Source organism: Doryrhamphus excisus, chromosome 2, assembly GCF_030265055.1.
Source record: "Doryrhamphus excisus isolate RoL2022-K1 chromosome 2, RoL_Dexc_1.0, whole genome shotgun sequence".
Taxonomy (NCBI): domain Eukaryota; kingdom Metazoa; phylum Chordata; class Actinopteri; order Syngnathiformes; family Syngnathidae; genus Doryrhamphus; species Doryrhamphus excisus.
This window is the reverse complement of record NC_080467.1, coordinates 12,137,423-12,163,153: the sequence shown is the minus strand read 5'-3', so window position 1 is coordinate 12,163,153 and position 25,731 is coordinate 12,137,423. Positions and strand designations below refer to the sequence as shown.

The 25,731-nt window shown below is 41.3% G+C and overlaps 3 protein-coding genes across 11 annotated transcripts in view; 2 read left to right on the top strand and 1 right to left on the bottom strand.

The window, feature by feature from the left end:
* Positions 1–143: 143 nt before the first annotated feature.
* On the bottom strand, positions 144–14,239 carry myo1hb (myosin IHb). Of its 2 annotated transcripts, XM_058051133.1 has the most exons (33): positions 13,873–14,239; positions 13,302–13,455; positions 12,017–12,150; positions 8,876–9,037; positions 8,326–8,441; positions 8,057–8,255; positions 7,356–7,436; positions 7,112–7,291; positions 6,936–7,034; positions 6,729–6,842; positions 6,580–6,651; positions 6,339–6,458; positions 5,651–5,718; positions 5,473–5,578; positions 5,319–5,399; positions 5,132–5,223; positions 4,971–5,065; positions 4,725–4,771; positions 4,476–4,556; positions 4,298–4,403; positions 4,103–4,220; positions 3,780–3,893; positions 3,628–3,704; positions 2,720–2,788; positions 2,544–2,628; positions 2,306–2,468; positions 1,726–1,809; positions 1,553–1,646; positions 1,280–1,471; positions 1,130–1,200; positions 804–901; positions 632–731; positions 144–546 (listed from the first exon to the last, which is right to left on the bottom strand). In XM_058051133.1, exons 3-33 carry the CDS (start codon positions 12,044–12,046, stop codon positions 520–522), a joined length of 3,141 nt encoding a protein of 1,046 aa, XP_057907116.1. In that variant the 5' UTR covers positions 12,047–12,150; positions 13,302–13,455; positions 13,873–14,239; the 3' UTR covers positions 144–519. The 2 variants fall into 2 exon arrangements, with proteins under 2 accessions (XP_057907116.1, XP_057907125.1); XM_058051142.1 differs by lacking the exons at positions 8,876–9,037; positions 12,017–12,150; positions 13,302–13,455; positions 13,873–14,239 and having other exon boundaries at positions 8,057–8,241; positions 8,326–8,415.
* Positions 13,965–21,029, top strand: svopb (SV2 related protein b). Of its 6 annotated transcripts, none has more exons than XR_009119749.1 (17): positions 13,966–14,507; positions 14,653–14,768; positions 14,904–14,989; positions 15,059–15,157; positions 16,095–16,166; positions 16,273–16,397; positions 16,468–16,531; positions 16,761–16,886; positions 16,971–17,099; positions 17,179–17,252; positions 17,387–17,463; positions 17,536–17,640; positions 18,559–18,670; positions 18,745–18,826; positions 18,891–18,980; positions 19,060–19,299; positions 20,071–21,029. XR_009119749.1 is itself a non-coding variant. In XM_058051266.1 (17 exons), exons 2-17 carry the CDS (start codon positions 14,446–14,448, stop codon positions 19,195–19,197), a joined length of 1,557 nt encoding a protein of 518 aa, XP_057907249.1. In that variant the 5' UTR covers positions 13,966–14,238; positions 14,330–14,445; the 3' UTR covers positions 19,198–19,800. The 6 variants fall into 6 exon arrangements, 2 of the variants coding, with proteins under 2 accessions (XP_057907249.1, XP_057907227.1); XR_009119748.1 differs by having other exon boundaries at positions 19,817–21,029; XM_058051266.1 differs by lacking the exon at positions 20,071–21,029 and having other exon boundaries at positions 13,966–14,238; positions 14,330–14,507; positions 19,060–19,800.
* The window catches only part of ssh1b (slingshot protein phosphatase 1b), a 16,347-nt gene continuing 9,848 nt past the window's right edge, over positions 19,233–25,731 (top strand). Inside the window, exons 1-3 of one of the 3 annotated variants that reach the window (XM_058051213.1) lie at positions 19,233–19,299; positions 22,481–22,632; positions 23,601–23,638. In XM_058051213.1, the coding sequence (XP_057907196.1) occupies positions 22,552–22,632; positions 23,601–23,638 (119 nt within the window). In that variant the 5' untranslated portion in view covers positions 19,233–19,299; positions 22,481–22,551. Of the gene's footprint in view, positions 19,300–22,480; positions 22,633–23,600; positions 23,639–25,124; positions 25,424–25,731 lie in introns of those variants that run through there. The other 2 variants (XM_058051222.1, XM_058051231.1) reach the window with 2 other exon arrangements.

Sequence of the window (25,731 nt, the reverse complement as noted above, 5' to 3'; positions counted from 1 at the left end):
ATCACAGGGCACATATAGACAAACAACCATTCACACTCACATTCATACCTATGGACAATTTGGAGTCGCTTACTGTAGTACAATTAACTGTAAAATGTACTCTTACACTGCAAAAAAAAATGTACTGAAAGCATCTACCCAGATGTTTTTTTTTTAATGAAGCGACACATATTTATGGATGAACATCAATCCTCATCATCCTGGTAAATGTAGCCAACTACAATACGTAAGTAAAGTACAGTTGAATATTTAAAAACTATTTTAAAAAATTACAAATACACAAAAAACACAGTAAAGACAAGTGAGTGTACTTAGTTACTTACCCTAACGCTCCCTATTCCCTTTCCCTTTCATTAATGACGGTAGATGTGAGTATACATATATTTCCTGCATCCTACAACCTTCTACAATGACATCTATTGTATCTACTAGTTGCTAGTTCCATGACTGAAATATTGGCAATAACAGCTTAGACTGGCTGTTCCTAAAGTATGCAGAACCAAGGGGGTGGTGGACAAATCATCTGGACTTGGTTCTTGTTGATTCCTGAAGAGGACATAACGACAGCCGTGTTTAATCAGTTTAAATTTACACTCATTCTCCACCAAGGTGTCCTTTTAGGAACTCTCACCACTGTCAGGTGGCCATTTTTAGCCCTGTAGACCACCGACGCATGACCACTCCTGAAGTCCACAAAGCCTTCTCTGCCAGGCTGGATGTCGAATCGCACACTGCACACGACAACGTCATATTCAATAGAAGATGATGGGGACCCCCCCTCACTGTGTCGTCTCACTCTGTACCTGCCCTGGACCACCTGGATGAGGTTCTGCTTGCTAGTGAGGACAGATAGCTTGGTGAGGGCCTCAAACAGGAAGTCACACTGCAGAACAAGATCCCCCTGGTGAAGCAAATACGGTTACTGATTAGAAAATGAACTTATTTTTACACTTGCATGACAATTAAGTGTGTTAAGTGCTCCTAAAATGCTGTCTTTACAGTGAATTAAGGTTCCATGATGGTGACAGTAAGATGCTAGAACCGCCATGTTTTCAGAATTTCTATTATTTCCCATGGGAACATTTGTTTCAAAATCTGAAGAAAATCATAAATTCGTCATTCTCTCTACCTTCTGCTTGATGTCATCACATGTAACGTGGAGAATCAGGAAGTTGTCACTCAGGTTGCTGACCGAAACACCTGAATGAAAGAAGAAGAAGACTCATCTTGCCACTTTGCTTTCACACTCCCCATTTACGGTAATTCCTCCTCTCGTTACCTTTCAGCGAGCTGTAATGGATCCTCTGCTTGATCTTGGCCTCTTCCACCAGGTAGACAGCTTCTTGAGTGAGGACGAGCTGTCGCGGGCGAGGCCTAAAGCCGTTCCTGTCGTATTTGACCACGCTGACGCCGTATTTGACATGCTCGTGACGGATCACTTGCATCACTTTCATGCTTATGTCCTCAACGCCTTATTTTAGAGACAAAATTAGAAACAATGAGTGCTTGTTTAAGCTCAAAGAATTACAAAAACAAAAAAATGCAGTCTTACCTATCCTGGTGTCCAGGAAGGGTCTGCACACACTGATGGGATAGTTCTCCTTTTTGTCTTTGAACATGGAGCTGGTCTGAACTTTTAACTGAAGCTGTAAACATGTCATGGAAACTATTTTAAAGTCAGTTTGCCACGTATGGGAACCCTGTGGGAACCCTGTGGGACTGTACCTGTGCTTTCCTCTCCTTGGTCATTCCATGGACGTAATTACGGATCATGTGGCGGATGTAGAGCTTCTTCAGGAGCTGGGACGCCTGCAAAATAGAACATGTCGCAGCTTTTGGCGACCAGTACACCCTGGACTGGTGGCCAGCCAATCACAGGGCACATATAGACAAACAACCATTCACACTCACATTCATACCTATGGACAATTTGGAGTGGCCAATTAACCTAGCATGTTTTTGGAATGTGGGAGGAAACCGGAGTACCCGGAGAAAACCCACGCATGCACGGGGAGAACATGCAAACTCCACACAGAGATGCAGGTCTTCCTGCTCTCCTGACTGTGTGGTCAAGATGCTAACCTCTGGTCCACTGTGCTCCCCTTGTGGTAATGTTTTGACTATAAAATTGTTATAGCAAATTACAAGTTTTATTCTTAGAATGTTATGTTTTTTATATTTAAATTATTATCATAACATATTTTGGGTGTTAATTAGTTTTCTTTTTCTGTTTTGCAGGTCATTTTCCAAGTTAATTTAATAGTTAATAGTTATTGTGAAGCTTGTGCCACACACACACACACACCTCTCGCAATACAGGCGGAGGAGTGGGCCAAGAGTCCTTCTCCAGGACAGTCTTTGGGAGGTTCTCCTTGAGCCGAGTCAAGTAGTTTTGCCTGACGTATGCCAGGTACTCTCTGTTGTCTACGCTGGCTGGCTCATTTCTGGTCATGAAACCTTTAATGAATCTAGAACAAATTAGAATTGACTTCAGAATTGTTGCTTTCACCTTGGCTGAACCAACCGTTCGTCTTCACGTATACCTCTTGATGATCCTGGCGGCCCATTCCCGTTTTTCTCGCTCCTTTCTCGCCATCATGCCTCGAAAGCAGTTCTCTATCTTTGTGGCTGTTAAAGTGAACGCAAAAAGAGAGAGTTTAAATGTGTTTGCCTCACGTGACATGCTTGTGGAAGAGTAAAAAAAAACAAAAACACGAACCAGCCTCTTTCTGCTTCTGGTAGTCGCCTTTTACTCGATAGCCTTTGTACTTGGCTTGAATCCTTGTTGCTGCACAGACAAGTATATATATATATTTTTTTTACATCAAACGCCGACTTTTTAGTAGCTTATTTAAAAAGGAGCAGAGAAGACAAATGTATTGTATGTATTGTATTATACATAATAGTGTTAAATGTTACTAAAACGTTGCCCTCAACAAACTACAATATATTCAGAACTCCGCTGCTCCCGCCCTCCTCATTTCACTTCAACGTTCTTCTCATAACCTACAAAGCCCTCCACAATCTGACCCCCCCCCCCCCCATATCTCACAGACCTGCTCCATCCACACAATCCGCTCCTCAGACTCCAACCTCCTGGCACTCCCCTGTAAGACCAAGCTCCGAACCTGGGGTGACAGAGCCTTCTCCATCGCTGCCCCCACCCTCTGGAACTCTTTGCCCCATTCACTCCATGCTTGCCCTGACCTTCCCAGTTTCAAAAAACAACTAAAAACCCACCTCTTTAAATCTCATTTTAATGTCTAACTTTTTATACCTGACTGCTGTGCCCCGCCCCATTTTTACTCATGTTTTAGCTGTGTATTAACCAATGAATGAAGTATTTTAATGGATCTTTTACTCTCTTTACTTGCTTTTATTCAACTCCATTCTTCTGTAAAGTGTCTCTTAGTGAAAAGCGTTATACAAATAAAATTTATTATTATATTATTATACGGTTAACGTTCCATGATGGCAACAGGTTGACTCCGGAACAGATTCATTTAGCACATTTCTATTGTTTTCTAATGGAAAATATGGTTTCAATTCCATCTTATTTATGTATCAGCAAACCACAACAAAGGTTACCTCAAGTCAGACTCCCAACTGACTACTCCTACGGCTCACCTAGCTGATTTTTGCATACTTGAAAGGCGTCTTCAGTTGCAAACAGAGTCCTCGGGTGGCGGATGAAAATCTTGGTCCTTAAGGAGACGAGGAGAAAAATCATAAGACTGGTATTCCATAACAAGGTGTGAATATAGGTGTGATTGTCTTACCTGCCCATCTTGTACTCATCAGGTTTATAGTCCAGATGCTTGATTAGGCACCGCACACCTTCTGCAGCGGTACCTTTCCAGTTGGGCCAGGTGTCCGGACATAGGGCCTTGTACCTGAGCAATGGTAATGGTTTGTTTGGAGTCGAGTCGAGAAGAGTTGTAATATGATTTTGGGTAGCAAACATTAATTAATAACTTTTGTAGTTATTTCTCCCTGTCTACACAAAGTAAGTTAGATATGGTCAAACCAGAGAACAGTAGAGAGTAGGTAGTGACTCAATAAAGCTCATTTTCAGTATTGCAACAGCTTGTGCTCATATTACCTCTGGAGAAAGATCTCATATTTTCTGCGGTATGCAAACCCCGCACGCCGCACCCTCAGGTGCTCCATCAGGCCCAGGTACTTCACCTGATGTCGCACCAGCACATCATCAAAGCATCCTGAGAATCAAGAGAGGAAAAACTCTGAATTCCGTGGGCCGAGATGCTGTCCAGATATACGGAATATTCCACCTCACCTGGCTGTTTGGCTTCATTGGGTTTGATGCAGCGGATGTACCAAGGCTCTTTGGTCATGAGGATCTCAGTCAGGCCCACCAGGCTGCTCTTGAACTGGGTCACTACCTGCAGGAAAGAACACAGTTGACTTTGTAGAAACGTTTACAAAGCACAAAGGTAAGAAAATGAACATCTTACAGTTTCAGGTCTCTTCTTTCGGTCTGGCTCAGTAGGAGGAAAACAATGTTTGATGATAGCATTTTTGGACTGTTGCATAACCTTACAAAGAAGAGCATATTAAAGAATATATTGTATTATTTAATAATACAATAGAAACAAATGTGAAAACAGTCCAGTCTCAACTTGAATGACGAATCCAAGAAATCACATATGATAAAACACAAATTAATTAGTTCTGTACAGTAATGATAAACTAAAAAAAATTACCTCTTTTCCATTTCGATACAAAAGGTCATTGTTCTTGTCCAGAAATCCTGAAAGACATAACATAAGAATGAAATTAGCATTGCACATAACTTATTATTATTCATTGTAGGCATACCTGCACATTCTATTCTAATGAGATTCAATACAAGAGCTTGTCATTGAGTGTAGAAGCAAGCAGAAGCCGTGTAGATGTTATTCCTGTACATACACTGTCACAGAAGAAGAAAAAGTAAGATGATTTCTCACCTACGACACAGTATGTAACCTCTCCAGCATAGTGCAGCAGGCGGAAGTCTCCTCTCTCGAGTGTTTTCCTTGTCTTTTGGTCGGCCAGTTTGTGTCTGCAGGTTAATAGAGTTCAGTAATGTCATGTGACTTGAACTACAAGCAGCAGAGAAGCAGCTTACGTGACAAAATGAGGATGACCGCCAATCTTTTCCTCCATTTTGTCCAGCAGTGTGAGATCAGTGGCCTCTCCAGGACGTAAACATTCCTCATCCTATATAAAGTAGGACACCATGCATGAGATGTCCTATAGAAATGATTGCATTCAAACACCCGTACCTTTTAACCCAAGTGTGAACACACCCTTACCAATAATGAGATGATCCCTCTGTGTTTCTCCTCCACAAGGTCACAGATGATCTTATTATTAAAATATGGCACTGGCTCCCACTGTGTGTACAAACTGGATTGTCACTCATGTTAATCCTATACAGGACAAAACTATCAGCCGGGCATGACTGACCTCGATGCCTTCCATCTCGTACTCCTCCTGCTCTGACTTCAGGGTCAGCTGGATAAAAAGTTGCTGCAGCTTCTCGTTGCAGTAGTTGATACAAAACTGCTCAAAGCTAAAAAGAAATCAAAAAAGTTACTTTTCACAAAATCATTCTTTTATTACATCCGTTTTGGAGGACTCTCACCTGTTCACATTGAAAACCTCAAATCCATAGATGTCTAAAAGACCGATCACTGTCTTTCTGGAGGAATCCTAGGAGTGTTTGACAGGCGCATCTCAATAAATGTCCATTTATTTCAGTAGTTCATTGAAGTGGTGCAACACTTATATATAACTCTTGCTATATATTCCATTCATTCACGACACAATCTGTTATAAAATACTGTATTTCAAAAACATTCCTGAATAATTTGGTTGATTATTGCTTACAGCTAATAAACCCCCATATTCAGTATAAAAAAAAGAAAAACTGTAAAAAAAAAAAGTAATATTATGAACAACTAACTTAAATTGGTCTGAATTCAATTAACTTTTGTGTGATATTGTAATTTAATATAAAATAATTTAATAATTAATTTTTATATATAATTAATATATAATTATAATTATTTAATACATAATTATATTAATTTTAATTATATTAATATTAATATATTAATATTAATTATGTTAATAATGGTAATCATATAAATTTATATTTAATTTACAGTTTTATATTTTGCCTCTATACCATAAACAAGGTGATTAAATCATGCACATATAAAACATGCAGTTAGTTTTTCTTGCAATTAAATTTAATTTGCAGTGTAATGGCAATTTTATTATTATTATTATATTATTATTAGGCCATTTATTGAAGTTGAAGTCCTCACCATGTTTGCCAAGGATTCATTGATCTTGTTAACGAGCCAGTTGAAAGTGCGTCCATAGATGGCTTTGGCAAGGGCGTCCCTGGCGTAAACAGCATGGTCCACTGTGAGGGGGCTGAACACCTTGTGTGTGATTAATTAAGAGAAAAGTGTGATTAATATGATTAAAAAGCAGACCCCCCCCCCCCTCCCCGAGTTACACTATATGGTAGAATAACAATCATTGAAATCATCAATCGGTCACCTCCTCTTTTTTGGCTTCGATCTTGCGGTGGGTTAAGCCCTGTTGTAGCACCTGAGTGGGGATCCCAAGTAACTGTAGCATAAAAAGCAAGGAGAACGTAAGGAATAAAAACAGCATAATATTTCAAATGAGTTCCTTTTTGTTCTGACTTTTGACACCCAGTGCATTTCCAGGTTGTTGTTGAGGCTGGCATAACCTCGAGCATCTGCCTCGAAGTTGACGTTACCCAAGTGGAGCACGCTGGCAATGATTCCAAACAGGTGCTGCGTGAACACATTTTGATGCCATGTGAATCATGCGTGTTTGGAGTTGCTCGTATTTATATGCTATTAGAGCTAGATGGTCATAAATCCTACCTCAGTGTCACTCTCGCTGAAGCCTATGACAGAAAGGGCTCGCCCCACCGTCTTCCAGTCGCTTTTATCGTTAATGGAGCTCACTTTGGCACAATTACCCTGCAGGTGATACAGAATAAACCATTGAATTGTGAAACTCTCTCTGCATGCTGTAGTTTTACTAAGTGGTCACTGACTTGAACCAGGTAGCTGTAATTCTGACAGTTCCTCTCCAGGCCCAGCCAGCGGAGCAGATTTTCCTCTCCGCCCTCCACCAGCTGGTAGAAGATGTGGAAGTTCCGCTCACCGTGGTTCTGATGAACTACACGCGACTTCTCCAGCAGGTAGCTGAGGATGTGTCCGCCGACGGCCCCACCCTGAAGGACAAACATCATTCCATAACACAAATTACTTGAATAAATTCAGGTTACTCAAGTCCACCTGGTGGTCAAACTGGATGTCCATGTACTTCCCAAAGCGACTGGAGTTGTCATTCTTTAGGGTTTTGGCATTTCCAAAAGCCTGGGTGACAATAAAGTAAAATTTGTTACTGGCTGATAGCACATTATAAGCATGTATTTTAAAAATATATATGGAAAAATTAAATATTTTTTTGTTATGTACATGTGGCAAAAACATGAGTTGTGAACCTTCCCAGGAGTGACTGGTCAACCAAAGTTATCCCAAGAGAATCAACACTGCCTCTGCTGGTTGCAGCTAAGTCGTGCACTCCATTTTGCTTTGATTGTTTCAAGAGAGGCATTTACTATAGCAATGAATGAATAACATTTCTCAAGAACATACGATAGAGCGCAGGCCTCACAGCTAGGAGACCCGAGTTCAATTCCACCCTAGGCTATCTCTGTGTGGAGTTTGCATGTTCTCCCCGTGCATGCGTGGGTTTTCTCCGGGTACTCCGATTTCCTCCCACATTCCTCGCGATTTTCCTCCAAATTGTCCATAGGTATGAATGTTAGTGTGAATGGTTGTTTGTCTATATGTGCCCTGTGATTGGCTGGCCACCAGTCCAGGGTGTACCCCGCCTCTCGACCAAAGACAGGTGGGATAGGCTCCAGCACCCCCGCGACCCTCGTGAGGATAAGCGGTAGAAAATGAATGAATGAATAAAAGAATATACAGACCTCAAGCACAGGGTTGGAAACAAGCAGCCTGTCTCTGACGTTATTCAGGACTTTGGTGCTTGGACAGCTGACTGCATAAAAGTGGAGAATCTTCTTGGAGGCCTCGGTCTTGCCTGCACCGCTCTCGCCCGAGATCAGGATGAAGTGGTCGTTGAACTCGGACAGCATGGTGCGAAACACATTGTCTGCTAGCGCGTAGCTAAGAAGAGCATATGGACTTGAAACTACAAATCAAAGTATTCATGCCGATATTGAAACTCCAATCTTACATGTGAGGTGGAAGCTCAAAGAAGTTGACGCCCATGTAGGTGTCCATCTGATTCTTGCTGTAGATGTCCAACTCCTTATATGGGTTGACCGACACCAGTAGAGTGCCTATGTAGGTCTGCACAGACAATAAGGTCGCACGGGAGGGGGGACAGAGGGTCACGGACGTCACCTCTTGAAATGAAATGTGCTGGATGCATCACTTCCAACAATGAGCAATGTTGTCCTGATCAAGAGCAATACGTTTGCTTAATGGCTTAGTACGACCTGGAGGATGGCAGTGACCTTTGTGAGCGTTCACTTGCTGCTTCAGCAACATGAGATGCCGGATTCAGCAGAAGGGAGCGGCACAGGACTACGGCAGGTGAAAGGTCAAAAGGCACGGCGCTTAATTACAAGCAGAAATTGAAACTGCGGTGGATCTTCGAAAGTCCAGCGATGGTACAATTGAGAATTCGAGACAGATGCAGTCATCAAAAGAGCCAAATACGGTTCCCGAGCCACAGGTTGCCTACACCTGCTCTAAAACATTACCCCAAGGAAGGGACTCACATAAACCAGATTCTCATGGAAGCGTTTCCTCAGGTTGTCTAGGAAGGCGGTCTCACTGGTGTAGTTATCCAAGAGAACAAAATCCTGGATCCCAACGCGGTCCCGAGTGGTAAGCGAGGCCTCCATGTTTCTCAGGATCCTGTTACAACGCTCCTCCAGGCTCTAAGCGGGAACACACAGAAGGTATAAGGAAATATATGTTGCATGAGACGCTGCTATCATATCACATATCCTCACAAACACGGACATGGAATTATATTTGTGTCTCTTATCTGCCTGCGTGTTCCTATTTTTGTGAATTCCAGTCAAGAGCGGGTGCTGGGACCCTGGTCATATCCTTTCTGCTCATGATGGATCTATATTCAGGCAGCACTATCTAATCTATTTGATTGCGAGCCATCCATCCCGCTCTTGACAAGGGTACTTCGGAAATAAAAATGTCCCCTGACTGACATGTATGGGAAGCATGTACTGCACCTTGTAAAATAAGCAGCAATGTACTTTAATTCCAATGGCTCTCCTTCTGGCAAAAAGTACCAACACCAAATGTGATGATCCCTCACTACTTCTCAAGTATTTACCTAAAGCAGGGGTCTCAAACTCAATTTACCTGGGGGCCACTGGAGCTAGGGTCAGGTTTTCCAAAAAAAACAACGCATTTATTAAAAACAGAAAAATATACAAACTTTTTCAGTGCTTTGGTTCCGATTTTCTACAAGAAAAGCTCTGATAAAACATTCCACTGTTCTCAAATATCTTCATTTTTATTTTTCTGCACAAAATAAGATGAAAAATAAATAAACAAATCAAGAATAAAGAAAATCAACCAATCAGTAATAAATAAATAAAATAATAAATAATATTTTTTTTCAAATTAAAATCAACAAAGCATTATTAGAGCCCTGTAGACATGACAAAACACAACTATAGTCACATTTATACTTTTTTTAATCGCCAAAAACCTACCACTTCCACACGGATAGGGAGGATAACTATTAACAGTTATTTAACCTCCAACATGAACATTAATCAAACGTAATAATTTTTTCTGGGTACATGATACCATACAGCATCCATATCAAATTTGCGCGGGCCGCACTAACATTAAACTTTCATATCAAGGTGGGGGCCTCAAACTAGTGTCCTGCGGGCCACATTTGGCCCGCGGGCCGCGTGTTTGAGACCCCTGACCTAAAGGAAGGACAGCAGCGGTGCAACAGGAAAGACAGACAGATGATACCGTCTACTTCCTACTTCCTTCGATAGGAAACCATCAATAATACTGCATATAGCCAATGTATGAACAGGAAGCGGTCTCAAGACAAAAACATGACTCAGAAATACACACTCAAATTAAAAAAACAACACACAATTAAGTGTTCCGCCCCAGTCCTGTAGATGGCAGTAATTACAAAATTAAGCAGCTGTGTGCTTTAAAAAAGTGTGTTACATTTGTCATACGGTTTGCAATGAGTTCCACAGTGGTCGCAATGTTTGCTCCTTTTCGCTATTACAATATTGGTTGGAACGTGATGAGGCAAGATTAACCTTACTTTTATGAAAAGTACAATGAAAAAATATATTGCAATCTATTAACTTCATTTCTACTTTGTTACACTCTTCTGACTCTGTGTGTATACTAGTGGCCCCGCCTCCATGCACCCATCAAGACAAACACGCTGTATGACTGACCAAAGGGCTCACTCCATTCATTTCGTTGTTCTATATTGAAATGCACAGAGTGGACGAGGAAAACAGACACGCATGCACATGGTGATATACCGACACCGGCAACATGATCAAGTTCATTTATTGCATGATGAATTTATTTATTATTGTCCCAGGCCTACTGCTCATAAGTCATTTTTTTTCCTCAACGAGAAAATCTTATGTTTTAATCTCAAAAGATCTTATGACACCCCTAGTGACTGCCATGTTGTGCAATATAAGACAGCTATTTTTTCCCTCTTCACTTTCTCATGTCCTCCAAATCATTATTCATTCATTCATTTTCTACCGCTTTTTCCTCACAAGGGTGACGGTGGTTGCTGGAGCCTATCCCAGCTGTCTTCGGGCAAGAGGCGGGGTACACCCTGGACTGGTGGCCAGCCAATCACAGGGCACATATAGACAAACAACCATTCACACTCACATTCATACCTATGGACAATTTGGAGTCACCAATTAACCTAGCATGTTTTTGGAATGTGGGAGGAAACCGAAGTACCTGGAGAAAACCCACGCATGCACGGGGAGAAATTGCAAACTCAGAGTCAGAAAAATTCCATTGTTCTATATAGTGAGTTTTTGTATAACAGCCTCTCTCTTGCCATTTAGGCTAATAAACTCGGCTATAATAAGAGCAATTACGGTAACGCCATTGGCTGACTAGTTTACTAGCTCACAATCCAACAAACAGAAAACAAAACATGACCTCAGTCTTTGTTGATAAACAAACTGTAACTTGATAAAGCACAACAACAACGAAGAGTCACGTGATAGAAGGTGGTTCATCTCGCCGTCAGTGGCACGCGGTTTACCACAATCATCTAAAATGCACACCACGGTAAACATCAAATTTTGATGTCGGGCTACAAGTGGAAGAGGAAAGTCTATCTGACCCTGAGGCCATCACTGGAGAAGCCATCCCTTTTGTCCTGGTCTATCCAGTATGGTGCAGGATCCTGTTACTTATAGACTCAAAGTGGCAGTTAGGCCCCCATGAAAGAGATAGTTCTCCTTGCTTGTGGGGAGGGCTTTAACGGGCTCCAGGTCTCAAAGGAAACCTGACCATCACAGATTGACCACTGATGGAAATTACTATCTTTTTCTTCATAATGACTATTTTTGACTCTTTGGCCTTATGGAGGCAGTGTAAAGGCTGCATATGTTAAAGTATATCACAACTTTTTAACCCAGTAGTCCAAAATTTGGACTTTTCTAGGGTCCTTTCCAAGGACTCTCAAATTTTATCCAAGAATATTAGATTATAGGTGATACCAAACCTTGAAGTTTGCAAAGCATGGCGGCAAACCTTGATGATTGGCATAAAACTGCAAAAACTACAGATATACATTCACTACATTTCTTAATTTTTCAGTGCCACAAAGTAAATGTATGAATAAAAGTTTGTGTCGTTACCTCCTTCACTTCCAAAGCCATGTGTGTCATGGTTGGATCAGTCGTGTCGGTTAAAACCTGATCAATGCAAATAATTTTCGGCTTCAATCCCTGTGAACTCCTCAGCCCAACACTGTCATCCTAGGTGGCACTTCCTGAAAATCGGAAGTTCACAAATAGCGGAACATCAGTCGGTAAATAAATAAAAATATGTCACAACAATCCACCATCTTCTCCACAGCGGGGAGGTTGAGCTCCAACGGGAAGGAGGTAGCTAATGATGTGGTAATGAGTTACGTGGTTCTAGAAGGACCGGGACTGCTTTAAACATTCATGGAGCTCAGGCTGCAAACGTTCATTCAGCGCTATGACCAGTGTCGAACAGCTACACAAAACACTCGGTGTGTGTGTGTGTGTGTGTGTGTGTCATGCTGTAATACAAGGATGTAGTAACTGTATCCTTCCAGGGTCCCGTCTTCCGCATAAAATTAAAGCACAGGTATTTGATTACTGATCTTTGATTAGACAGATACATTTCAAACTAATTACGTACAACTCTTAGATCTTATATGCCATTTTAAAAATCATTTAAAACTGTTATACTCATTATAGATGACACATATTACATTTTGTTCAGTTGTATTCCAAGAAATGGTCAAAGTGATACATTTTGACTGTTTACATACACATTCAGAATGAAGTGCTGTTTAAAAACATATTTATCGTAACGACACCAATATATCTTCTTCTACGGGTTCAGTTGGTTCGCTTCAGACAATTAAGGTGGCCCCTCCTTTAATATTTAACATTGAGTTTCCTGTGGACACCAACAAAAGCATCTAACATTACTGTTTGCACAGTGACATAAGAGAGCTTGTTGGAGGATTTGTCATTAATATAATGTAATGTACATTACAATACACATTATGTAGATTATTAATATAATGTAATCCATTATGCACACAGATGGATTGGAGGAAGAGGGAGGGGGAAAACAGCTGGTCCGCACACATTCATACTGTGTTAGTAACTCATTTGACAGTAACTCATCAAATGTAAACATGCACAAAGCATGGTGGTCCATGTGTTTATAATTGGATACATAACTTTGTGACACTGATGCTAGAAAGTCTGTCATTAATATATAAAAAAATTACAAAAGTTTAGACACTATGCAAGAGGCAGGACGTTTCTTAAGTTGTGCATTCATTTGACATCTTGAATAGAAATGTTTTCTCCTAATTACAACTTAAAAAAAAATAATAAAAGAGCAAAGAAAGGATTTTACGATTCAAAGTTGGCTTACCTTTGTATCCATGCTGGAGCGAATCCTTGGCTTCGGATGCTCTGTGGGAGTCTAAACAATCACTGTGGGTAACAGTGGGTGTATATAAAGGAGAACCCACTTGTATTTATGAGTGTCCCAGCATGTCCTCACTCCACCGGTCGCTCACTAATAACTTAATTAATATAAAAAAAAGAAATTATGAGCAGCAATGTAGCCGTAAATACTCGGTTCCAGCTTTGCAACTCAGCTATTTGGTTCTTTTGCTGATGCAGACTGCATTGTGGGACTATATTAAGTACAATAACAACGTCCAGCTCATATTAGATTCTCTCAGACATTACAAATCATAAACACGCCCTAAAATCGTGTAGAAAGTCGGATATAAATCCTCATTTGTGGCTATTTTCATCTCTTGTATGTCCAACATTGTAGCTAGAAGATACATATTCATGAGGCATTATGGGTAGGGAAAGTTAAGCTAACATGGATGTTTATATAAACACCTAACTCTGACCTCACAAATCACAAACACACTCCATAATCTTTAAGAAAGTACTATTAATGCCAAAAATGTAAAATAATCCAATACCTGTCTCAATTTAATCTCTTGTAGGTCCAAAATGTGATAAAATACACATCTATTACAATGTGCAAGGCATTATGGGTAGAAATGTAGCGCCAAGATGGCTGCCTATTTACCAAACAGAGCAGTATTGGACTCGTTCAAACTGGCAACTTTTAGATTAGCCATAGTTTCGCTAAAATAGGATAAATATGGTTAGCATGATAGCGACTTTACGGCTTAGTAGTTCATTAGTAGAACATGTATGGTGAAATGTTCCGCCAATTACAATCAACCAGAAAGAAATTCTTCTCATTCGGCAGAGTGATACGCCTGTCAATCACGTTGTCTCTACTAATGGTTACGCCTACTTTTCCTTCCGGCTTGGAGACGGTAGAGTTTCATTGCTGCAACGTTTACCGTTTAAATAAAAAACAACTTGGCGGTGTTTCACTTTTTAATGTGACCACGCCCTCTTTTCCAGGTATTTTTTTTATCTCTGATTTCATCCTGTGTTTGGATGTGTGCAAAACCCCACCAGCAGGTTTGACCGCAACTGTTGTCAGCTACATAGTGTGCAGACACACACGGAACACAAAAATGGAGAAGAGAGGCACGTCGGCTTCTGTCACTTACAAGCGTTGGCGAAGTCCCAATCACGGGTAAGAAATATACTTTTGTGTAGAAAGTCAAGATTTGTCTGTTGTGTTTTAAAAAACTGGCAAATTCTATGCAGATTCTAAATATATTCATCCATGCAAGTCAACTAGTCATAGTAATCCTGCTGTCTTGTGTTGAAATAAACAGTACAGAAGGAATTATGGACCATAAAGGTGAATCCTCTAGTGAAGACAAGGGCGTTTGCTCTATAAACTTGGACCAAGGATGCAGGAAGTCTTCATTGTCCTCCAATACAGCTCACGGTGGGTACATTATTACTGTCTGTTGCATGTACTGGGATTAAAAGTGCCCATGATGGTCTTGAAATACAAATAATGTTAATGTTAAATAATAATGTTAAATAATGTGTTTTTATTTTACTTTTTATTTACTTCTAGAAACCTTTACGCTTGACGGAGCGCTGGATGCCCTCGGCTTTGGATGGTTCCAGTGGAAAATGTTACTACTCACCGGTTTTGCATGGGTATGATGCTTTTTTGCAGTAATAAAAACATTTTTTGAGGGTTAAATTTGCATTTGCATATGGGTACAGGTGGCCGATGCCATGGAGATGATGATCCTCAGCATCCTGGGCCCGCAGTTACATTGTGAGTGGAGGTTGCCCAGCTATCAAGTGGCCTCCATTACATCGGTAATGTTTGGAGGGGTTTTGCTTGGACTATGATGACTATGGACTATGATGAACCGCGGACGAGCGGTTAGCACGCAGGCCTCACAGCTAGGAGACCCATGTTCAATTCCACCCTTGGCCATCTTTGTGTGGAGTTTGCATGTTCTCCCCGTGCATGCGTGGGTATTCTCCGGGTACTCCGGTTTCCTCCCACATTCCAAAAACATGCTAGGTGAATTGGCGACTCCAAATTGTCCATAGGTATGAATGTGAGTGTGAATGGTTGTTTGTCTATATGTGCCCTGTGATTGGCTGGCCACCAGTCCAGTGTGTACCCTGCCTCTCGCCCGAAGACAGCTGGGATAGGCTCCAGCACCCTCGTGAGGATAAGCCGTAGAAAATGAATAAGAAAATAAATGAAAGTCAATGATGCATGAGAATATGGAAAGGAAAAGGCAGCTCCTTCAGACCTGCTAACATGTACACATTTTTTGTACACGAGTGGAGAAAGCCAAAAAAATACCACTTCCACATGGAATGGGAGGACAACTTGTTTTCACCATGTCATGTTGGACATGCAGTGAAGCAGCACCCCAAGATATTTGAGGATTGGGTCAAATTAATGGACACACATTTTCTCACATTTTTCGGGGGTCTAGCCCCCGCGACACACATGAAGATAAGCGGTAGAAAATGAATGAAGGAATGAATACTGTATGTTTATTATTGTGGTTGTATTTAGCTAGATGAGAGACAAGATCAGCTGTAATAATAAATATCCTGTTAATGTAGCACCCCTGGGACACTATAAAAACTTATTGATTTTCATGGGACCCAAGGATGCTTTATTACCTCTATAAAGGCAGAATTCAATTGTGCAGGTGTACAAAAAAAGTGAATTCTGTCTTACAGTTTGTTCCCTGAAAGGACTTGGATGCTAAACGTTTGACTCCTCTAGGTGGTATTCCTTGGAATGGCCTTCAGTTCCTCATTTTGGGGCAATTTGTCTGACAAGTACGGCAGGAAAAAGGTGAGCCGCCTTTGCTTGTTGAACCACATGTAAGGATTTTGTTGGATTATTAATATACATATATGTATATTTATACATGTGTTTGTCTTTATGAATGCAACAACAGGTGCTGACCATTTGTATGTGCTGGACTCTTTACTACAGCATCCTGAGTGCCTTTGCCCCTCAGTATGGGTGGCTTTTGGTGTTGCGAGGCCTTGTAGGCTTTGGCATCGGAGGAGCACCTCAATCGTGAGTTTTGTATTTCAATATAGTGTAGATGCCTTTTTTTAACTAGCAATAACCATTTACTTGCTTGCAGGGTGACATTGTACTCAGAATTGCTTCCTTCGAAGATGAGAGGCACCTGCATCGTCCTTATTGCGGTACTGTGGTAGCATCATATCCATCGCTTTCCCTGTCCAGTATGTTCCTAATAAAAACAGATTATTATTATTAGAATAGTGTGTATATATATAAAAAGAAAGCATCGAACCTAACCTAAATGTTGTAAACAATTTTAATAATTTGGAGTGCAAGAGAAAATGAAAAGTAAAACTATATTTTCCCCCCATTGTGTTGATACAAGTACTTATTAGTTTTGTGTGTTTTCAGGCATTCTGGTCTCTGGGCTGTGTCTTTGAAGTCCTCCTGGCTTTGTGGATCGTGCCCACTCTCGGCTGGCGGTGGTTGCTAATCCTTTCTTCTGTACCATTGGCCATGTTTATTTGCTTTTGCTCCGTATGTAGTACGGTTGTAGTTTGTACAATACAATACAATACGCTGCATCACACTGATTTGACTGAACTCTTTTCTCAAATGCAGTGGTTGCCCGAAAGTCCTCGTTTTGACCTGCTGAAAGGAAATGAAGCAAAAGCCATGGTGACGTTGCAGCGCATGGCTCAAGAAAACGGCAAGGCCCTTCCACGTGGGGAGATCGTCTGTAACATTCAGGTGACGTTACATTTTTAATCATGCGGCAGAAAATATGTGAACGTCATGGTTGTTAAGAACGTCTTTTTGTGTTCTACAGAATAACCGTGGGCGGATCAGAGACCTCTTTACACCGCAGTATTACAAAACTACACTTCTCCTCTGGTTCATATGGTTAGCCTGAAGAACATATTTCATATACTTGGCCACAACTCTTTGCCCTTTTAGTCACAGAACCTACACTACCTGTAACATGCACCATCCAAAAAGCATTAACTTTCATTTTACAGATTTTTATTCTGTTAAAGGTTTTCCTATGCCTTTACCTACTTTGGGATAATCCTGCTCACAACAGAGATGTTCCGAGCTGGAGATTCATGTGGAGGTACGGTAAGCTGCAGCATTTATTGCTTATCTTAACTGAGCGAAATATCAACTTCTCTGTCTGTGCCTATAGCGACGCAAGAAGCCAAAGCGGAACCAAACTGTAGTCTGGAATGCAAGTTTTTGACCTCAATGGACTACAGAGCCTTTTTGTGGACAACGTTGGCTGAATTCCCAGGTGACATATTCTCTAATGACTGTCTTAGCAGCCTGCACAAAGGGGAGGAGCTTATGTTTTGTTACCTAGCCAAACACAATGGGTGTTCTTCTTAAGGAGATTCTAATTAGAGCTTCAAAAATGCATCAGAGAATAAAACTTTCAATGTCCCATCTTTGGTGCTCGTGCAAATTTTGATTATCTGATGAACAGCCTATTTCACTTTAATGGTTGTTTGCAATAAACTGTAAAAAAAAATGTCTCACTACCATTTCTTCTTTTTGCATTTTGAAGGTCTACTTAGAACCTCCTTAAGATCCAATAAATCCATAAATAAATTCATTCATTTTCTACCACTTTTTCCTCATGAGGGTCACGGGGGGTGCTGGAGCCTACACCAGCTGTCCTATTTTTGTCTATATGTGCCCTGTGATTGGCTGCCCACCTATACCCTAGACTGGTGGCCAGCCAATCACAGGGCACATATAGACAAACAACCATTCACACTCACATTCATACCTGTGGCCAATTAACCTAGCATGTTTTTGGAATGTGGGAGGAAACCGGAGTAAACCCACGCATGCACGGGGAGAACATGCAAACTCCACACAGAGATGGCCGAGGGTGGAATTGAACCCTGGTTAAAAAATTCATTACACCGTAAATGAAAAGGAACATAAGTGCAAAATGGCATGTACTTTGTTACATTGCAAAATAAATGCTGTTCATTAATACAGCTCAAAAGCCAGCATTTCAAGAAATGCTGCAAACGTTTGACAGACGAGTTTGCCTGTGAGAAAATGCATGTCACACACTGTAATTCCACAATTTTACACGAGTGAAAGATGACATATTAAACGTTCGTGTGTATGTGTTTACAGTATATGCAGTATAAATGTATTTTTTTATAAAACATGTTTTATTGTATTTGTCCTTCAGGTCTTATCATTACTCTGGGGACAGTGGACTACTTGGGCAGGAAGAAAAGCATGGCGCTGTCCTTCTTCATCTTTTCTTTAAGCATCCTACCCTTATACGCTTGTGTTGGCAGGTATGTTGTATGTTTGCATGTGTTCATGAATGCATCTAAACACCATCAAGTTATAAGGCGTTCTCCTCACGTAGGATAGCGCTCACACTCTTCATCTTCATCGCTAGGGCCTTCATCTCTGGAGGCTTCCAAGTAGCTTTTGTTTACACACCAGAGGTAGGGCTCTAACCTTGCAGCTGTCATGTGTAAAATGAAAACATACTTACTCTGCTTTTATCAGGTGTTCCCAACAGAGACCAGAGCTTTAGCCATGGGTACTTCAAGCGGGTTGTCCAAGTGTGGCGCCTTGATCACCCCCTTTGTGGCACAGGTAAGCACCAGCCATCACTGTGGGATTCAAAATGAGTCTTTTTTTTTTTTTTAAACTTTGCTTTGTGTTTTACTCAAAGGTGCTGCTAAGACAGTCGGTGTACCTGACCCTGGCCGTGTACTGTGGCTGCTCTCTGCTGGCTGGCATTGTGTCCCTGTTCCTTCCCATCGAGACCTTAGGAAGGGCCCTTCAGGAGTCCAAGCACGGGAGTGTCTGACTCTCAGATCAGCCACACTCGCAGAAAAGACCCAGGACTGTTGGGGAAGACATTTAAAAAAAGATGGACTGCATCAACCTGAGTGATGATGAGTGAAAAGAGGTACAGTGGAACCTCTGTTGTCATACACCCCACTGTAGAATTTGTAGAATTCAGGTCTCTGTTATCGTATGGCCAGACAAAGCACCCTCGTGTTGGTGACTCTCTGTGAAAATGGAAGCTGTTATTTTAGGTTTGGTACACTATAGGCTGGGCCCGTCATGATAATCAATAAATCGATGAATGATGAAAAGAACAAGGTCGACAATTTTGCCTGCCTCGATAAATTGACATTACTACAATTACTACACAGGCTAAATAACAAGAGCATTCACTCCGCATCTGTCTGTCATTCAGCTTTTACCCCAGTAGGTGGGGTCAGGGCTGCTCATGAGGTGATACACAGAAGCCAGGTTGGCGTTAGCACAAATTAGCGCTGTGAGCAAGAAAATGCATGTATAAACAACGGCACAAAAGCGATGGTTTTGAAGCTAAATGCCACAGCCCCAGTGTGGGCATATTTTGCTTTCACAGAATTAAGAATTTGTCTGTTAAAATACGATTTTAATTTCACTTACAGGAAGGAATCTTAAACACAGCATCCTGCAGGAGGAAAGGTTTAAGGGAGACACATAATAGAAAGTGAGCTGGGCCGGTGTGTGATTGTACAACACTAAGTGCCCACTCTTTAAAGTTAAGTCTCGAACGGACTACAGTGAAATAGCATCCATATGGATCTTCCATGTCCTACTTTGTTCATATTTCCTGCTTTGGTTTTCGTCTGGCCTTTTGGAATGGATTACTGCTGAAAACCGAGGTTCCAATCTCTTTCAGGTTGAGAGCAGTTAATGGAGGAAAAGCCTGCAGGTACGATTCAAGTCACCAGTCACATTTATTGTTTACATTGTACAGGGAGAAAAGTATTTTTTTGAAAATTTGCTTCTTTTTTTTTTTAATTAAAATCATTCAATCTGCTCTAAAAATCTTACTCTTGGCACTGAAAGTTAAAGAGTTGAAAACTTATACAACATATAAAATACTTATTTTAGATATGTCTATCAGTGGCAGGCAAATATTTTTGGTACCATGGCCTTCAATGGGGCCTATACATAGTAATGGTAATGGTTTTATTTCATTTGAACATGCATCAGATTACAATTGAGTGCATCCCATAATCAGTTCCCAGTTCCACATGTCCAAAAGGAGTAGGAAGAAGCAAAGCTTATTAAATCCTACCCCTCCATCTGGTACTTTTACAATCAGTAACTGTTACATTTGTTCACTTCCTGCTTTCCATAATACAGTTTAAGGTTGTTTTTTTTTTAAATAATGCAGCTCATACCGAAGTATGAGGTGATATGACCATCCAATGCCATAATGTGTACCATAGTAAGTGTCAATATAGTGATATTTATAGCACATCATGACTGGTTCAAGACTCTTCATCCTTGTATTTAGCAAACATCAACTGCTTGTATTGTTTCTTATTGTTTGAGGTCCTTACTCAATCCATTCCATAGTTTGATTCCACATACTGAAATGCTATGGCTTTTTAACATAGTCCTAGCATACAAGTGTTTCACATTACTTATGACTTACACCACGTCTTAATACCACTGCTATCATGTCACAATTATACAAACTACTAATAAACACGACCGCCGATACACCCGAGTTACAATTCTGCTGGCAACTTTGAGCTTCATGTAACTTCAACAGCTGCCTGCAAGTATATGACAATGTTAACAAGCGTTATACAAATCCCAAACATCACTTGGAGCAGCTCAGAATCAATATTTACTGAACAGAGTTTGCACCTTAGAGGCTCGAAAGCCTGTTGTACTGCTCATAGGAATTGGTATGCAAGTGGAAAACAAACATTTTACCAGATGGAGACAAGGTAACAGTGTTGAACTCACCTATACAATGTCCAGCTTCATAGCCTCCATTTCTGCTCCTCTTCCATCAGTCGTTGTGGGTATTATGGTGTGCAAATCGCTACAGATGATTCAGCTTCAAACTTAGCCTTTATTTTGCTCTGATCAACCAATCAGAGGTTGGAGGAGGATTTTGGGGGAAAAAAAAAACTCCTTCCAAGGTACCACTAGATGGAGCCGGGGTACCATCATTGGCACTCACAGTTTTGAGTATCCTACTCAAATCAATACGCAAGAATGACTACAATACGTTTTATAGTAGGTAACAAAGCTAAAGTTGGTTAATTAAACAAAAATATTTCCAGTTAGTTTTGTTTTCATTCAGAAACGGACCTTAAGCAGCAGTCAGTCACACAAAGCTAATGCTAATCCATAGGAACTGCCGGCTGTAGACATCTTTTTAGATTTTATTAGGTGCACATTTTTATCCCTGCAGCAGAATGTAATAATTTTATTTAAATTATAAGAATATTTTAGTTAATGGGGCGGCACGGCGGTCGTGTGGTTAGCGTGCAGACCTCACAGCTAGGAGACTAGGGTTCAATTCCACCCTCGGCCATCTCTGTGTGGAGTTTGCATGTTCTCCCCGTGCATGCGTGGGTTTTCTCCGGGTACTCCGGTTTCCTCCCACATTCCAAAAACATGCTAGGTTAATTGGCCACTCCAAATTGTCCATAGGTATGAATGTGAGTGTGAATGGTTGTTTGTCTATATGTGCCCTGTGATTGGCTGGCGACCAGTCCAGGGTGTACCCCGCCTCTCGCCCGAAGACAGCTAGGATAGGCTCCAGCACCCCCCGCGACCCTCGTGAGGAAAAGCAGTAGAAAATGAATGAATGCATTTTAGTTAATGCTAACCTAACCCTTTTCATCCATGCCTCCTCAATTACCAAAACATTATTTTGTGTTATGTTTTAATACTATGATTCCTATTATTGCGCAACATCTCTACTGTGTCATAACATGTACATAAAATAATTCCATCACCACTATAGTATAGTATCTAGTCTGGCCAGTCACCTTGACAACATTGGCCCAATGACAGCGCGCACGCAAACTAGGCCAGCCAATCAGAGGCGTCCTCCAAAGCTGCATGTCATCCGTTCCCCGCTTGCATGCACCCGCACACTGTTTTGTTTGTCTCCTTGCATGCACTCCAGCAATGACATCGCCATGGCTCTCCACGCTCGGCCCAAAGCACTGGAGCTCTGCTAGGACTCTCCTGGTGGACCGTCCGGGGGAGCGGCGTTCAGGCTGCTGGATGCGAGTCTGACTCGGCGGTTTTTTTCTTCTTCTCCCTGGTGACAGCAGAGGCAGTCCGCGGCGCATCTTCCCACATCCTCTTCCTCCTCCTCCTCCTCCCTTGCAGAACGCCGACCATGGCCCTGGTGACTCTGCAACGCTCTCCCACCCCTAGTGCAGCATCCTCGGCGAGCACCACCAACAGCAGCGCGGGGGAGGTAAGTGGGAAAGCCGTGATAGTTCTTTGCATGTACCGCTGGCTGGAATCGAACATGCTAGGCTGCTATGGGGTTTTCTTTCACTATTATTTGAATAATGGACTTATTATGCTGTGTCTGTGTAAAGGGGATGGGGGGGGGGGGGTTATACTGTTCACAACAAACTGTGCATTTTCTTACTGCAGCGCATCCCTCACTTTATTAGGCACATTTGCATTTGTACAGATACTGATTTGATTGCGGGGAAATGTTTAAACATGGTGGAGAACAAGTACACTACTAGTCATGATCTATTTCGAGTATTTTGCACGTATATGAGGCAACCAAAATATTACAAACACCTCCCAGTAGCGTGATGGGGAATCTGGATTCTGACTCGAGTTCTTACGAGTGACTCACTGGGGTGAATCGGGTACTCAATTCACTTGAGTCACCCGTCACAGAGCTCGCACATGTGCCTTTCGTCCTAATCACGGCGTTCCACTTCTAGCACAGAGGCAAAATCAGCAAAATAGTCAATGAGCTGGTACGTGTATTTGACACCTCCGACTGACAGGGCGCAGCAGAGTACCGCAAAGCCAATGGTGCTACCTGTGTGGACTCTGCTAACTTCCTTTTTGGGCTCTGAAAGGTCTAAGGACACACCTTTTTAAATGAATAAATAACACATGAATATAATATATAACTTAATATAATCTATTTAATACAATCTATTTTATTTATTATATAGAAATAATCAATTTCAGGCATAAATGACGCATCCGTCCAGTTTTTGTCAAATGGGAAGGGGATATTAAGGATAAAGCTTTGCTGATTTAGTGGTTTTATGTGGGGAGGGTATTATGTGCTTCTAAATAGGCGGTCTGATCCACAGAACAAAAACAAGCTCTGTGATTGTTTGTTTTGAAGAACATCATTGGAAGGTCTTTTTTTTATTTAATTATCTGCCTTACTTTTCTATCTTTCAGGATTTTGGAAGTGATGATGACCGAAAAAATAACCAATGGTGAGTTTCTCTAATTTTCTGAACTCACAGTTTATGTACCACAGTATTTGTACTACGGAGTTTTACATACTTTTGTTACAAAAAATATGTTACTAAGCTTTTATTGTACTAAATAAAATGTATTATTACTATTATTATTATTATTATTAATAATAAATTTAATTATACTAAAATCTAACTCGTCTCCTATACATCCTAATTTTTTCTGCTCCTCTGATATCCTTCCTTAAAATCACATTTAACATTAGGACTTTATTCTCTTAAAATAAAAAGCTTAAAATAAAAAACAGACTAGATAAGTAAATAAGTGCCAGGTTTGGCATTAACATCTGTGGGAATCCTCCTGATGTACTTTTAAAAATTACTCCCACAAGATGGCAGTACCAGCATTTGTACTGTAGTATCATGAGTGGCTTCCTCTACCTCTGCATGCGCCTTAAAGTGTTGCAGTGCAGATGTCGGTGTGAAACTCGTACAATGCGTGTTAAAGGCAGCATCGTACGTCTGCCTTGCACCGTGTACGTGAACGAGGCACTGCTCAGCTCCTCTGTGAGTGGCGCCTGCAAAGTCCGTCTAGGGAGAGACGGTCGCTGTGTGTAACTGGCCAATCACAGAGCGTGAAGAGTGAATACATAATGAGCAGTCTCTTTAAACTGTATTAAACTGTGTTAATGAGCGAAGGTGAACGTCCATCCGTTTTCTATGCCGCTTATCCTCACTAGGGTCGCGGGGGTATTACTATCGCAGCTGTCTTCGGGCGAGAGGCTGGGTACACCGTGGACTAGTCGCCAGCCAATCACAGGGCACATATAGACAAACAACCATTCCCACTCACATTCATACCTATTGACAATTTGGAGTCACCAATTAACCTAGCATGTTTTTGGAATGTGGGAGGAGGCCGGGTACAGGGAGAACATGCAAACTCCACACAGAGATGACAAGCGGAGAATCGAACCCATGTCTTCCCGATGTCCTGACTGTGTGGTCTATATGCTCCCACTCGGTCACTGTGCAGCCAAAGATGAACTTATAGGGCAGAATTTAACAAGGTGGGGAGGGGTGGAGGAGCATCAAATTTGTCTGTGGCAGTCCACATTTATTTGTGGCAGACCTCCACAAATAAATAAATGAATGTATGGGAAACACTGTATTAGCAAAATATATCATAAAATGTCAAAGGGGTTCAAATGAATGCATTATTGTTGTCTCCCCTTGTCTGTATGTGTTATATAAATTATGCTAGAGGGTAACAATACAAGGAAGCCTTCTTTGCTTAATAATAATAATAATAATAATAATAATAATAACAAAGAATGCCTCCACTGGGTTACATAAGCGAGCAGTAAATCTCAGTCCCAATGCTACCCCTCTAATCCAGCCAACGTGACCAAAGATGTGATTTATGGCCAAGACTTAGTCTGTTGTGTGCTCAGCTGAAACGCGCCGCGTCATGCTTTGTCTGGACCCACCCGCTCACTCATTCATCATCGCAGAGTTTCTGTTTCTCCACTCTCCAATGAATGACGGCATTGTGGCACCGAGTGGGGTCAGCTGATGCAAGGAATCCGGGCAGACACAGGAAGGAAGGAGATGTGGGCACATGAAGGGAGCTTTTAATCAAACGTCCTGGGACGGTTAGAGAAGATAGCATTTAAACGTGGCGGCTGTTTGTTTTTGTGACATCTGGAGGGCCAGGATGCGTCTGATGGTGAGAGCTTCTCGTAAGGCCAGCAGGCTGCCTCACTTGCTGGAGAAAACTGTTTGGACTCAGCGGGGCATCGTGTAAGATAACAGCAGCGTTCATTTGGCCGTTAGTGTTTATTTAGCAGTAAAAACAATTGTGAAGCTGGAGGTGGCTTAATTTCCTTGAGAATGGGCAAAATGAATGATTAATTCATTTGTTATTATTTTATGAGACGACAGAATCTCTCACTGAATGTTCTGAACACCTGTTTCCATGCATTGTTCTTTATATAGAAAACTACCTTAAATGCTCCAATTATAGCTTGGTATTTATTTACCCAAACCGCAACGAGGACGGGGCGTTACAGCCGCATCTCTCATATTTTGTGGGTTCTCTTTTTATTATT

What these genes read in the sequence shown, in the direction of transcription:
- svopb (XM_058051244.1), top strand. Translation starts at nt 14,107, where the DNA reads ATGTATGGTGAAATGTTCCGCCAATTACAATCAACCAGAAAGAAATTC. An exon ending in CTTCTCCTCTGGTTCATATG is followed by an intron (nt 17,253 to 17,386) that starts GTTAGCCTGAAG and finishes ATTCTGTTAAAG; the next exon opens with GTTTTCCTATGCCTTTACCT. An exon ending in AGCTGGAGATTCATGTGGAG is followed by an intron (nt 17,464 to 17,535) that starts GTACGGTAAGCT and finishes CTGTGCCTATAG; the next exon opens with CGACGCAAGAAGCCAAAGCG.
- myo1hb (XM_058051133.1), bottom strand. Translation starts at nt 12,046, where the DNA reads ATGACACACATGGCTTTGGAAGTGAAGGAG. An exon ending in TCGAAGCCAAAAAAGAGGAG is followed by an intron (nt 6,459 to 6,579) that starts GTGACCGATTGA and finishes ATCACACACAAG; the next exon opens with GTGTTCAGCCCCCTCACAGT. An exon ending in CTTCCTGGACACCAGGATAG is followed by an intron (nt 1,472 to 1,552) that starts GTAAGACTGCAT and finishes CTCTAAAATAAG; the next exon opens with GCGTTGAGGACATAAGCATG.